Genomic DNA, 12507 nt, shown 5'->3' with positions numbered 1-12507 from the left:
TTTACCTTGAATCTCACCTTTTTTTTTTCCCCTATCTACTATTCAAGCTTCACCATGTAGATTTACTAGAGAAGTTTGGAGGTTTTAGCTTTAAGGGTTTTCAAAGGGGCAGTGAGATGAGAAAAGATTCTATTTTTCGTCTCACCCAAACCTTCAACCAACCAACCAACCAACCAACCAAATTTTTTGGTTGAAACCTACAAGAAAAGATTCTATTCAAGTGAGGTTGGAGTTAGACTTCCAGGGTTTAAATGATCAAGATGACATTAATATATTGCAAGTGCTTGCAAGAAAATGCATAAATATATTGTAGGAGATAAGTGAAAATGTTCTCTTACTAGACATGTAAATCAGAATGACAATTTGAACTTGATTAGGTTGATTTTTATATAAACATGTAATTAAAAATTTCATATTAAAAGTCTGACAACAACAGAGTCCATAGCCATATTGGGTAGAAAATGGCATGTTGCTAAGATCTAAATAGTGGGTTCATGTATTCTATGAATACTAATTTTAAATTAATGTTTTATTAACAAATTTGGCATTGTTGCATAGGATCATGCCATGTTATTATTAACAAATTTTACTAAAATTTGGTATTGACCAACTCGAAGTTTGTGTTTTCCCAAGTGTGACTTATTATTATTTTTGTGTGAACCATATGATCCCAAATTCCCAAGTATGACAATTTTCTATGTAGTGCTCACCACATTACTTTCTTAAAAATTTATGGTACAAGTTACAACTAATATGGTTCAAACAAACAAACAATGCCAATACAAACACCACCTCCTCAAACCCTAAATTGAATTTTTATTTTTATTTTTATAAAGGGTTTCTTCTATTCATAGAATTTAGGTTGATTCAAACCCCCAAAAAAAAAATTAAAAAATTAAAAAAATTAGAATTTAGGTTGCTTTTGATTCATGGAAAAAAGGATTTGGAAATGAGAAACTATTTATTTTCCCATGTTTGGTAAGTCCAGACATGGAAAATGATTTCCATAAACTATTTACTTTCCCATATTTGGTCCAAACATAGAAAATGATTTCCCGTCTCATGAGAAAATATAGGGGGAAATGAAACCCTCCACCCACCTTGGGTTTCAATTTTCTCTCCTCATGGAAAACTGAGGCAACCATTAATTACAACTTTTTATGCCCAATTTGCTACTATTAACAATTAAAAATACCAATGCAAACATTAATTACAATTTTTAATGCAAATTTATGATTTAGGGATATAATTGGGAAACTAAACAAAATGCATTTCCAATCCCTAACCAAATATGGGGAAATGAAATAAAATGATATTTCCTAGTTATTTTCCTAACGTTACTAAACATGGAAAATGAATCTTCGATTTCCCTTCACATAGGAAACTATATATGGCTATTGATTTCTTATCAATTAATTTCCGTAAACCAAACATGACCTAACATGTGTTGTTTTAGGAACAATGACCCCAAATCACTACGGAGTTGTTTGCAACATGGCCTAACATGTAAACAATGGGTTTTGGGTTTAGGGTAAAGAGAGTGAACTTTCCCTGGCCAAAAAGTGGTAAAGATATTAAAGAAACCAATCATACAGCTCTGCAATTTGCTGCCAATTGGGTGGCAGATAGGGGTCTTGCCATAATGATTGTTCTCAATGGAGCCATTGAGTAAAGTTATTATGGTCCTGGTTGAGTATCAGCCTTTTCTGATAAAGCCTTTGTTTGTTTTTCCTTTATGGGGCTCGTGCGATCTAATTCTGCCTTTTTCATATGGACCCAAAAAAAGTGAAACCCTACCCTAGCTACCAGCTACTTCAAAATCAAAGCCTAAAAGCAAGCAAACTCTATATAGTTGCATAATTTTACTCTGTTGGCTATTTGGTCCAACATTTGTGTGCCATGACTCATGAGAGAGAGAGAGAGAGAGAGAGAGAGAGAGAGAGCTCATCTTTCTCAAATTTGCAATTTAACCTCGAAGATGGGCTGTTTGTTAATTTAAAAGTAGCTTTTCATGGCATAGAAAAGAATAACTTTCAAATGAAAAGACAACTTTTTGGTATGTTTGACAATTTCAAAAGATGATTTTCTTTTAACCAGTTTCTTGTGCTTTTATAAATTCTAATTCTTTCCAGATGTTCGCATCGAAAATTCATAGAGTAATTGAAACAGTGTTTGAATCAATTCTTTCCTTCTATCACGGGGAAAAGAAAGGCAATCACAAATTCACTTGGGTGATGATTTGTTGTGCCACCTTTAATTTCGTACATATATATGAGATATTTTTTTTAGTGTAATGGTCGCACCGTAGTGTTTACGACATGATTAATATATCATGAATTTATCATTGATGAATAAATACACGTATGAGTAAAATGATAATAACACGTGATAATAATATCCATGCAAAGCTTTTGATTGAAGTTTCGTTATCACTTCCTGTCAACATGCAAAACTTTTGATTGAAGCTTCTTGATTTTAATGCATGGTAGAAGATGGCCTAGATTAGGTATATATGTACTACTCTAAAGGATGCTTCTCATTCATTCCCAAACTTAATTATATTGATAAACCAACTTCAAGGTTAGTAGGTTTGTTTTGTCCTAATGAAGTGTGAAATATATATTAAGTAAGACAACAATTAATTTTCAATTGAATTATAGGACTAACCAATAATTTGTAGCTAAGTTTTGCAGAAAGCTACGTAATCCAACGCGGTTTGGTGTTGACCAATAACTCAACCACGGCGTACAATGATGCGACAATCCATGCGCAATGAATTTATTCTAATATTAATTTGACAAGTCATGCAAATCCGAATGAGTTATTAATTTATATAGCAGTGTTTCATTTATTTTTATTATGTTCTCATTCTTAATTTTATTATTCACGGCAAATAAGAAATCGTCAAATAAATTAGTATCTAAAAGTTAGTGTCTAGTATTATTGTTTCAAAAATTCAGTTTGTACGTGTGATGATGCAACAACCAATGCATTTTGCATGCGCAAGCAATTTCACATTCATCATAAGAAAAAGCAAAACCCACAATTAAAATAATAATGATGATAATAATTTAAGACCAAAAAGTAAAAGAAAATCATATAAAAATAGAAATTAAATTATGAAGGCAAAATGCATCTTTTGAAATGAAATGTTTTATAGGGGAGCAAGCAAGCAAGCAAGCATGACCTAGAGATCTTCAAGCCATGTGAATTCAGAAGTTCCCAACTGGAAAATATCGGTCTTCTATCACCCAGTATGTTGGTGTCAGCCTGACATGATTCCACGTGGCGCACATTGCTTAGGTCGGGTGGGATCCATCGTATTTAGTGTTTGCTATGTGCATGTCGTTTCCCGATCAGACGGCGGTGGACCAAGGTCTCCCCGGCGGCGAACCCAGGGCCACAGCAAAGTCAAGGTATAGGTCCCACATTTTAAGTGAGTTTATGTTGTTCACGAGAAGACTATGGTCTGGTATTGCACGCGCTAGTACATATACACGTGGATAATTTTGTGTGTGGGACTCTCTTACCGTCAAGTGTTGTTATTAATTTATATTAATTGTATTTGTTATAACATAGAGCGGTCATCGTCATATTAAAAAACTTCTTAAATTTAGAATATAATATTATAACATTAGTGAATTGGCTAAAATTATAAAGTTAAGATGACCGAAGTAGATAAATATAAGTATATAAAATACTTAAGTATTCAATAATTTCATGTTTAGAGCTCAATATTTATAATTTAGTCATGTCTAATTTATTTTAAAAGAAACTATAACTTAAATTATAAGTTATTTATTACAAATTCTATATGTTACATATAATATAATAGAGGAGAGATAAAAATATGAGGGGCCAAGACCACTTCAGGCCTAAAAGTGGCTCCACGACTAACGCCGTTATAATATGACCGAACATTACCCCATACTCTTAACAAATTATGTTTTATAAATTTTGCACATCAACGGATATTTTACTAATGTCAATCGTCGTTTCCTTTCTTTTATTTGCCGACATAAGATTAATAATGAAGATTAAAAAAAAAGAAAAAAGGTTAATGATGAAGACGGTCGGTTGTTTTGTCTTTATCGAAGCGTATGTACTTTCAAGTACTTGAGTCCCTTATTCAGGTTTTGTATTCAATTCCTAGTAAAGTAAACAATGAAATCTGGTTTATAATATAGTCATTGTGTTATTATTAGTGTTAAACAAACTATGATAGTGATGGCAATACATAAAAGCCATAGGATATATTTTTTTGGATTTGAAGTCAAATGTTATGGTTGTATATAGTCAGGCATTACGTATTGTCAAAAAGAGACGTTTGATTTATTGAATTCTATTAACACTTTAAATGCTTGTTCGTAACTCAGTTTCGTTATTATTAATTAATTCTTAAATTTAATAATATATATATTTTCTTTCTAAAATGACTTTTTATTGTCACGTTATTTTACGTTGATTTCAATATAAGGACAATTTTGTAAATTTACTTTAATTGGCTTCAAATCACAACCAACAACTTGTTTGACCTCAGGAATTTCTATTGCCTTGAATTCGATTAGAAGGGATGGCGGGAAGAGGATAACCATGTAGAGAATGACCAAAATGTCCTACATTTCAGGCGGGAATCTGGTCAAGGACGCGTGGACCATGGCAATAAGACGAAGTGGGGTTCATCTATCCAAGTCCACCTACCTCGTAGCGGGCCTACAGAGGACAAAAGTCAACAAATCGTGCAGTGGGTGTTTCGCAGTCAACCAATCGTGCGGCGGGTGTTTCGTATTACAATGGACCTATGTTTAGTGGGCCCATGAGCTGACGTCTTTTTCCTCGAAGGGGTAGTCCAAAGTAGCTGGTCAGAAACAGCCCAACTCAATAATTAAAATAAAAACAATTTTGTGTTTGGATGGAACAAAACTAGTAAAACTGGAGAGGACAATAGTTCATCTTTAATTTTATTTTTAAAAAAATTTCTATCCATGGCCCCTACTTAACAACAGCGCTCTTTTAAGCTTTCAATCCCATGTCCCTTTTCATACCAACCAAACCAACCATCTTCATTTCTAGAACTCCACTTTTCTGATTTGCCAAAAAGTTTGAGAATGCTATTTGGATGTATACGCGTCAAAATGTGATTGATTTGTCAGACGAAATGATTCGATCTAAATAAGAAGCCAAATATTTTTTAAACTTCTTTTTCATATTTAACGTCGGCCACGCTAATTGTGTGACTAATTTTACAAAAGACATACTCTGGACACAATACATGCACTATTGTTTGTGCAACGACTCCACACTGTTTTTGCTGAACGCTTGATTATCCGTATTTGTAGGGTTAGTTCGAGTTTAGGTTATAGCTAAAAACAAAATTAACGGTGAATTAGCGTGTGTCTTACGTTTTTTAGATTGTAGCTACTTTTGAACATGTTCTGGTGGAATAGGGGTGAGGCCCCCCCAAATGATTACAATGATTCTGCTCACCAAACCAAACGGCGACAAATTCCATTACGTTATAACCAAACCAGTTCTCACCCAAAAACTTTAAATAAATGCAATGCGCCTTCAAGAAGGTCAAAGTCTATGTCCATTCAAAATGGAAGAAAAAAATGAAGAGAAGAAAACCATATGGATTTGAATTCACATTCCAATGGAAGAACAAAAGATTTGTGTGAAAACTAGACTTGTTTCATCAGAAGTTGGTCTTGGATTTCGATTAATTCTACCATTGGACTTGTCTCCCCGAAAATTCCAAATTTAAATCGAGAAAGTTAAAAATAGATAACATATTGAATTGGAATTAGATTAGATGTTCCTCATAATCAATCTAATTCTTAATTGTTCAAGCATTGGATTATGAATCGTGACATGAAATTTATATACGTTTTGATTCCGTATGTGTCAATAAGGAATCAGAGTAATTCCCATAACACCCATGTATTTATAACGTATAAGAAGTTAGAATATGAAAAATTACACTACTGATCGCCAACCTTCCCTATAAGTAAACATGCCATAACATAAGATTAATGGTTTCATTCCCTCCATGCTAACAAAAAGGAAAAGAATCATTTACTATATTTATATTAATTTCTTTTATTTGTGAGTACGTGCAATTAACTACTCAGAAATACAATTTACAAACTCTTATCATTTACTATCTCCTTTAACTCCTCTCAGTATGAGTTAATGGTGAGCTGTGATTTTTTTTTTTCTGACATTTTTTTTTAAAATTAAAAGATTACGATAATATCTGATTTCCAACATGCCACCACCACCTCAGCTAAAAAGATTAGGCGCTAATAAAAATTTACCCGTAAAGAAAGAGAGTGGTAATTTTGACAGAGAACAAAGGGAGGAAGAATTTACCCACTTTCTCCGCGGTAAAAGCAGAACAGGTACAGGAGTCAGAAATGCGGCTGAAAATGGTAATAATGACGAGGCCTGTTTCCAGTGGCGGGTTCCACGTCCCTTCTTCTCACTTTCTCTCTCATCGCTTCCTCTCTCTCTCTCTCAAAGTCTGAAATTTTCTGAATAAACAAAACTCCCAAGTTCCAAACAAACGAGAAGAAGCAAAACCCAGCTCCCATCTTCACGCATTTCCATGCCCCAAATTTTTTGTTTTCATATAATTTATTACAATATCGCATAAAATTAAATTGAAAAATCTCTTTGCATCTCTGCACACACCTTTCTCTTCCTCCTCTCATAGACTCTCTGAGGCTCTGTCCCTCCTCGCATGGACAGTCTTTACTCATCCCCATCGATCTCAACGGTCAGATTTGATTCATCCTCTACATCACTCATTTTCATGCACCAAATCTCACTCTCTATTTAATTTCCTACATTACCCATTTAATTTATTTCTCATGTGACCCGTCTCTGTGCATCTATAGGCCCCTGCCCTGTATATCTATGTATGTATGTATATGCATGTCTGTATTTTTTCTCTGCGTGCTTAGTCGTAGTGTTCACTTTATGCTGTAGGGTTTTCCGTTAAATCTCAAATTCTGATTTGGGTCTGAATTCGTTTTTGCTTTCTCTTTGTGTTCCGGTTAGATCATCTTTGGATCTGCGGTTGTTCACAATGCTTCGTTTGTACGGACAGGCGTGGAGGACACCATGAGGAGAAGAACCGCCGTTAAACGCAGAGATGGTGGTGGTGGTGGTGGTGAGTGGCATTGGCTTGTAATTTTGGGTTGTCTTCAGGGGTTATTGGCCGGATGATATGGGCTGCGGTGGCTCCAAGGTCGACAACTTGCCGCTAGTCACTTTCTGCAGAGAGCGCAAGGACTTCATCAAAACGGCGTCGGATACCCGCTACGCTCTCGCCGCAGCCCACCTCTCCTATTTCCACTCCCTTAAGCACATCGGCGACGCCCTCTGCAAGTTCGTCGACGAAGACCTCATAATCTCCGGCGCCGGCGGGTCTTCTTCGCCGCCGGAATCTCCCGTTCTCACGTTGCCCTCCGACGAAGGCAAGCCCAGAAGGTACCCTCACAAAAACGACAAACACTCGTCGTCGTCTACCTCGATTTCGCACTCTGTTTCGGTCGATTCGGCGAAGGAGGAGGACATTGAAGACTCGCACTTGCATTTTTCATCTGGGTCCGGGTCGGATTCTGACTTGGACTCGCCTTCGGGTCACATTCATATAGAGGAGAGCCCAGAACAAGAGGTACCATCTTCTTCTTCGTATGGTTACCCTCCGACTTCGCATATGTATTACATGAGAAGGTCTGAGACACCGATGCAGACGGTGTCTTATGAAGAACCGGGGAGATATCCGACCCAAAATGGTCCGTACCCGGATCCTTATCCGGGTTATCAGCCGTATGGAGGTGGTGGGTTTTTTGGGTACCCAATGGGGTCACCCATGACAAGTGAGTATCCGTACAATCGGCGGCCTCCGAGCCCGCCGCCGTCGGATCCTCCTCCGGCACCGCCTTCACCTCCGAAGACCTCCACTTGGGATTTCCTGAATGTGTTTGATTCTTTTGATAATAGTGGTTATCTGGGTTACAATCCGAGGGCTAGATACGGGTATGGGTCCACCACAAGTAGTCCGGACTCGAAGGAGGTGAGGGAGAGAGAGGGAATTCCGGAGTTGGAAGATGAGACAGAGCAAGAAGTGATGAAAGAGGTTCACAAGGAGAAGAGGAAGGCAAATGAGGATGGTTATTTGAGTAGGAATCGGAATTCGGGTGAAGGGACTTCAAGGGGTGTGCGATTGCAGCAGCCAAGCAGTGAGGGGAGTTCAGGGACAGTGCCATTGCATAGCAGTGAGGGGAGTTCAGGGACAGTGCCATTGCATAGCAGTGAGAGGAGTTCAGGGACAGTGCCATTGCATAGCAGTGAGAGTTCACACTCTGTCCAAGGGAAGGAGATAAAGAGCAGTCCAGATACAATTGGATCGAAAAACTCTGAAGAGGAGGGTGCCAAGAAAAAAAGAGTGAGTTTTGAGTTTGAAGCGCCATCGATATTGGGTGTTGGATCTTCTAAAGGGAGTAGCTTAACCACATTGTCAGTCCACGGTACAAGGGATCTTCAAGAGGTTGTAAAGGAGATCAGGGATGAGTTCGAGACCGCCTCTAGTTATGGGAAAGAGGTTGCCATGTTGCTTGAGGTAGGCAAGTTACCTTATCAGCCTAGAGGCGCGGCACTTAAAGGTAGGAGTCTAAGCTTTAGTTTCCTGGTGTTTTCTCATGCATCTTCTTGTTTAGTGATTGCTTCCAACATCATAAACGCCATGACATTTTTGTTTCTGTTGTTGAGAGTGTAAGTTATGTACTGTCCCTGCATTGCACTGCGCCAGATTCATTGTAACGAGGGCTTAATTTCTCCCATGCTTGAATTTGTAACTACTCTGCTTCAGATGTCTTTATGCGTCCTCAGAGCTTATAGTGTGATGGTTGTTATTTATTTATTTTATTATTAAATATGTTGATTATAGATAGAGAGGGACGAAAACAAGAAAGTCTGTAAAATATCATCCCTCAGGTGATTAGATCTCTCTATTTTTTTGCAGTTTCAACTTCTCATTGAACCCTAAATCCTAAACCAAAAAGTTAAACCAAGTCCAATTTAATCTGAATATTAGTTTGAAATATAAAATATTAATCTCATTGTTTCAGCTGGACAATACTTGTGGGATCGATAATCAAATCCTATTATTGTCTAGTGATTCTTTATTGTGATCTTGAAAGAAGCATTGTTCCAACTGTTTCATTGAAACTTGTGCATCTCTATGCAGTGATCTTTTCCAGGATCCTGTACCTTGTAGCACCTTCCATGTTGTCGTCACAACCTCCATCCGGGCAACCAGTAAGACTAACTTCTAAGACAATGAAAGTGGCAAAAGCATACCAGGGAGAACCTGGCAAAGATTTCAACAAGAAGTCTGGAAACCTCTCATCAACTTTGGAGAAACTTTATGCATGGGAGAAAAAGTTATACAAGGAAGTTAAGGTAAAAAGTGTAAAAAAATCATGGATGGCGTGCAACTTATTTTTTCTACTATGATGATACTTAAATCCTTGATAGTCACAGATAATCATCAAGTAGTTTCATTGTAGCAGGTGGCAACGGAGTAGTTGATATTCTCAGATTTAACAACTAGAATGCATTTTCACCCATTGAGAACCTGAACTTCGAATTTTACAGTATTATTAGAAATCTTTGATATTCTCAGATTTAACAACTAGAATGCATTTTCACCCATTGAGAACCTGAACTTCGAATTTTACAGTGTTATTAGAAATCTTTGAATTCCTTTATATAATTTGGGCATTCTGACTCTCAAATTTTTTTCTATTGGCATCCATTCAAATTGTTAATTCTTCAATTGCCTTGGTGCTTGCTTCTATTGACCTTTGTTTATGTATTGGTGTTGTACTAATTTCAGGACGAAGAAAAGTTACGGGTTGACTATGAAAAGAAGTGCAAGAGATTGAAAAGTCTAGATTATCATGGAGCTGAGTCTGCTAAGATTGATGCCACCCAGGCTTCTGTACGAAAGTTGCTAACAAAAATTAATGTTTGTATCAGAGCTGTTGATACCATATCGAGCAGGATACATAAATTGAGGGATGAAGAATTGCTTCCCCAAGTCACGGAATTGATTCATGGGTAACAAAATGCTTCAACTTCTTTTACTAAATGCTCATTACTTTGGTTCCCAGTAATATTTGCAGTGGTTCACAATTAGTATTGGATGACCTGTCTGAAATTTGTCCTTCCTCTGTTTCTTTCATCTTATTGTTTTTCTAATGTATAGAACTTGTATATATGAGGTAATGAGGTAGTAGTGTTAGAGATTAGTTTCCTAATAGTTAACTGAATATTTGGTTGTGGTTTGTAGTGGGCCTTCACCTGCTCAATGGTTATGGTTATCTTCTGTTTTCTATTAGAATTTAGGTAAATGCTTCCTTACTAGTTCCTGCTTTAATCTTACCCAAGTGGATCTGGTGCACTGATTGGGTCACTTTCTCAGGCAGGCTTTTGGTGGGAACATTTACACTATTCTTGGTAGGGAGAATATATGTGACTCGAGTTTATGATTTCTGAACTCGTTTGTACTCCACCACCCCATCCATATTTTGAGGGATCATAGTATGCTAAAGGGACTTTACGTTATCTTTTCCCTCCAACCAAACATAGGTTAATTACTTACTGGTGATGGTATACCTAAAATTTGCCGGGACTTTACACTGGTCTTGTTCTCCATCGCTTTTGTGTGATAAATTTTTCTAAAAAGTGAGTTTGTCAGGGGGAGTTGAAGAATGACCCATTGAATTTATATGTTGAAAGTTCTAAAAGGATTTCTTAATTTCCCAGGGTTCTTTTCTTGATATTAGGAATGTCTTTTTATCTGCAGATTGATAAGAATGTGGAAATCCATGCTTAAATGCCACCAGAAACAGTTCCAAGCTATTATGGAGAGCAAAATTCGATCTCTTAAAGTAAATACCGGCCTTCGAAGAGATTCCGGTTTGAAAGCTACTCTTGAACTTGAAATGGAGCTTCTGAAATGGTGCACCTCCTTTAACAATTGGGTTAACACCCAAAAATCATATGTGGAGTCCTTAAATGGGTGGCTTTTAAAGTGCATTAATCAGGAACCTGAAGAAACTCCTGACGGAGTTGCCCCTTTCTCCCCAAGCAGGATGGGAGCTCCACCCATTTTTGTAGTCTGCAATGATTGGTGCCAAGCAATGGAAAGAATTTCTGAAAAGGGAGTGGCAGATGCGATGCATGATTTTGCTTCAACCTTGCACCAGTTATGGGAAAGGCAGGATGAGGAGCAACGTCAAAGGGTCAAAGCCGAGTACGTCTCCAAGAATTTGGAGAGCCAACTTAGAAAATTGCGTATGGAGAGGGCAAAGAGAGAGCATGACCATGATGCATCAACAGACAAAACTGCTCTGTCAAAGGCTCCTTCTGAGAGTGGAGTTTCACCACTGGATGATCTGAAGGTGGATTTGGATTCGATGAGGAAGAGATTATCCGAGGAAAAAGCAAGGCATAAGGAGGCAATCAAATTGGTTAATCACGCAGCTTCCAACAGTTTGCAAGCAGGATTGGTCCCAATTTTTGAAACATTGAATAATTTCACTTCAGAGGCTTTGAAAGTTCATGAGCAAGTCAGACTTCAAGATGCCGGAGGCTCATAGTAAATGTATAATCTTATGCGTACAAGTCGGATATGTAATCTGTGAAGTAGCTAGCCGTTCTGTATATGTACAGTCGTCGTTTGAGATTTGCATACATTTAGAAATGGTAGATTAGCAGAAGAAGAAAAGGGAACTATATATAAGTGAATTTTTAGGCATGACAGAAAAAAGGAACATGGGATATTAGAATTGCTTTGTAGAGCTGATCCCTTGGTTGCCTGGAAGTTGATGAATATATCTCATCTTGACTTGATATCTAGGTCTGCACAACCCATCTAACAGATTGGCAAATTTGTACAGGAATTCATTTATTAGTTTATTGGTTTTCAGGTGGCTGTATTTGTCTGTTATTGGAATGTGTGGATTGGGGGGGGATGTCAGCTTGGTGTAGTTTTTTTGTAGTAAACAAACTAAATGTTTTGAATGAAAGAGCTGTTTCATTCTTGGTTGGTTGATGTCTTAGAAGAATGCTACGCTCTGCGTCCTCCTTCAAAGGTCAGCTATTGCTTATCCGTGGACGACTGCTGCAATGCAAATGCAATGCATCAACTGTCGGTAATGCCGTTTGTAGTTGTTAACTTGGAACTGTGGATTGTGATGTGGGCTTGGACTTTCTGTTAACCTAAAACCTCGGACCATTACCTACTTGTAATTTGTAATTGAATTGAATGAATGCTGCAAACCAGTCACCGCCATCCAATTTTCTTCTCTGTTAAATGCCAAAGCCAAATTGAAGAGACTTTTCCGAGTGAAAAAAATAGAAAAGTCCAGCAGCGTGCAGGAAGGAATGCTTTGTAGTACAAGTCACGGGCCATGGGTCCAACCTATTGAA

General features: G+C 37.5%; 1 protein-coding gene across 4 annotated transcripts; it reads left to right on the top strand.

Annotated features, from left to right (window-relative positions):
• The first annotated feature begins 6519 nt into the window (after positions 1–6519).
• Positions 6520–12014, top strand: LOC103319804 (DUF630 family protein, putative (DUF630 and DUF632)). Of its 4 annotated transcripts, none has more exons than XM_089046731.1 (5): positions 6520–6778; positions 7112–8672; positions 9257–9471; positions 9908–10131; positions 10880–12014. In XM_089046731.1, exons 2-5 carry the CDS (start codon positions 7232–7234, stop codon positions 11673–11675), a joined length of 2676 nt encoding a protein of 891 aa, XP_088902857.1. In that variant the 5' UTR covers positions 6520–6778; positions 7112–7231; the 3' UTR covers positions 11676–12014. The 4 variants fall into 4 exon arrangements, with proteins under 4 accessions (XP_088902857.1, XP_008219621.2, XP_088902856.1 ...); XM_008221399.3 differs by having other exon boundaries at positions 6568–6778; positions 7063–8672; XM_089046730.1 differs by lacking the exon at positions 6520–6778 and adding an exon at positions 6784–6920 and having other exon boundaries at positions 7063–8672.
• Positions 12015–12507: the final 493 nt, after the last annotated feature.

Source organism: Prunus mume, linkage group LG2, assembly GCF_029339155.1.
Source record: "Prunus mume cultivar Tortuosa linkage group LG2, ASM2933915v1, whole genome shotgun sequence".
NCBI lineage: Eukaryota > Viridiplantae > Streptophyta > Magnoliopsida > Rosales > Rosaceae > Prunus > Prunus mume.
Note: the sequence above shows the minus strand (reverse complement) of the source record. Positions and strands in the feature narration are given on the sequence as shown.

Excerpts from the sequence above, each read along its gene's own strand:
- LOC103319804 (XM_089046731.1), top strand. The coding sequence starts at position 7,232 with ATGGGCTGCGGTGGCTCCAAGGTCGACAACTTGCCGCTAGTCACTTTC. Across the intron at positions 9,472-9,907 it reads AGTTATACAAGGAAGTTAAG|GACGAAGAAAAGTTACGGGT; the intron begins GTAAAAAGTGTA and ends TACTAATTTCAG. Across the intron at positions 10,132-10,879 it reads GTCACGGAATTGATTCATGG|ATTGATAAGAATGTGGAAAT; the intron begins GTAACAAAATGC and ends TTTTATCTGCAG.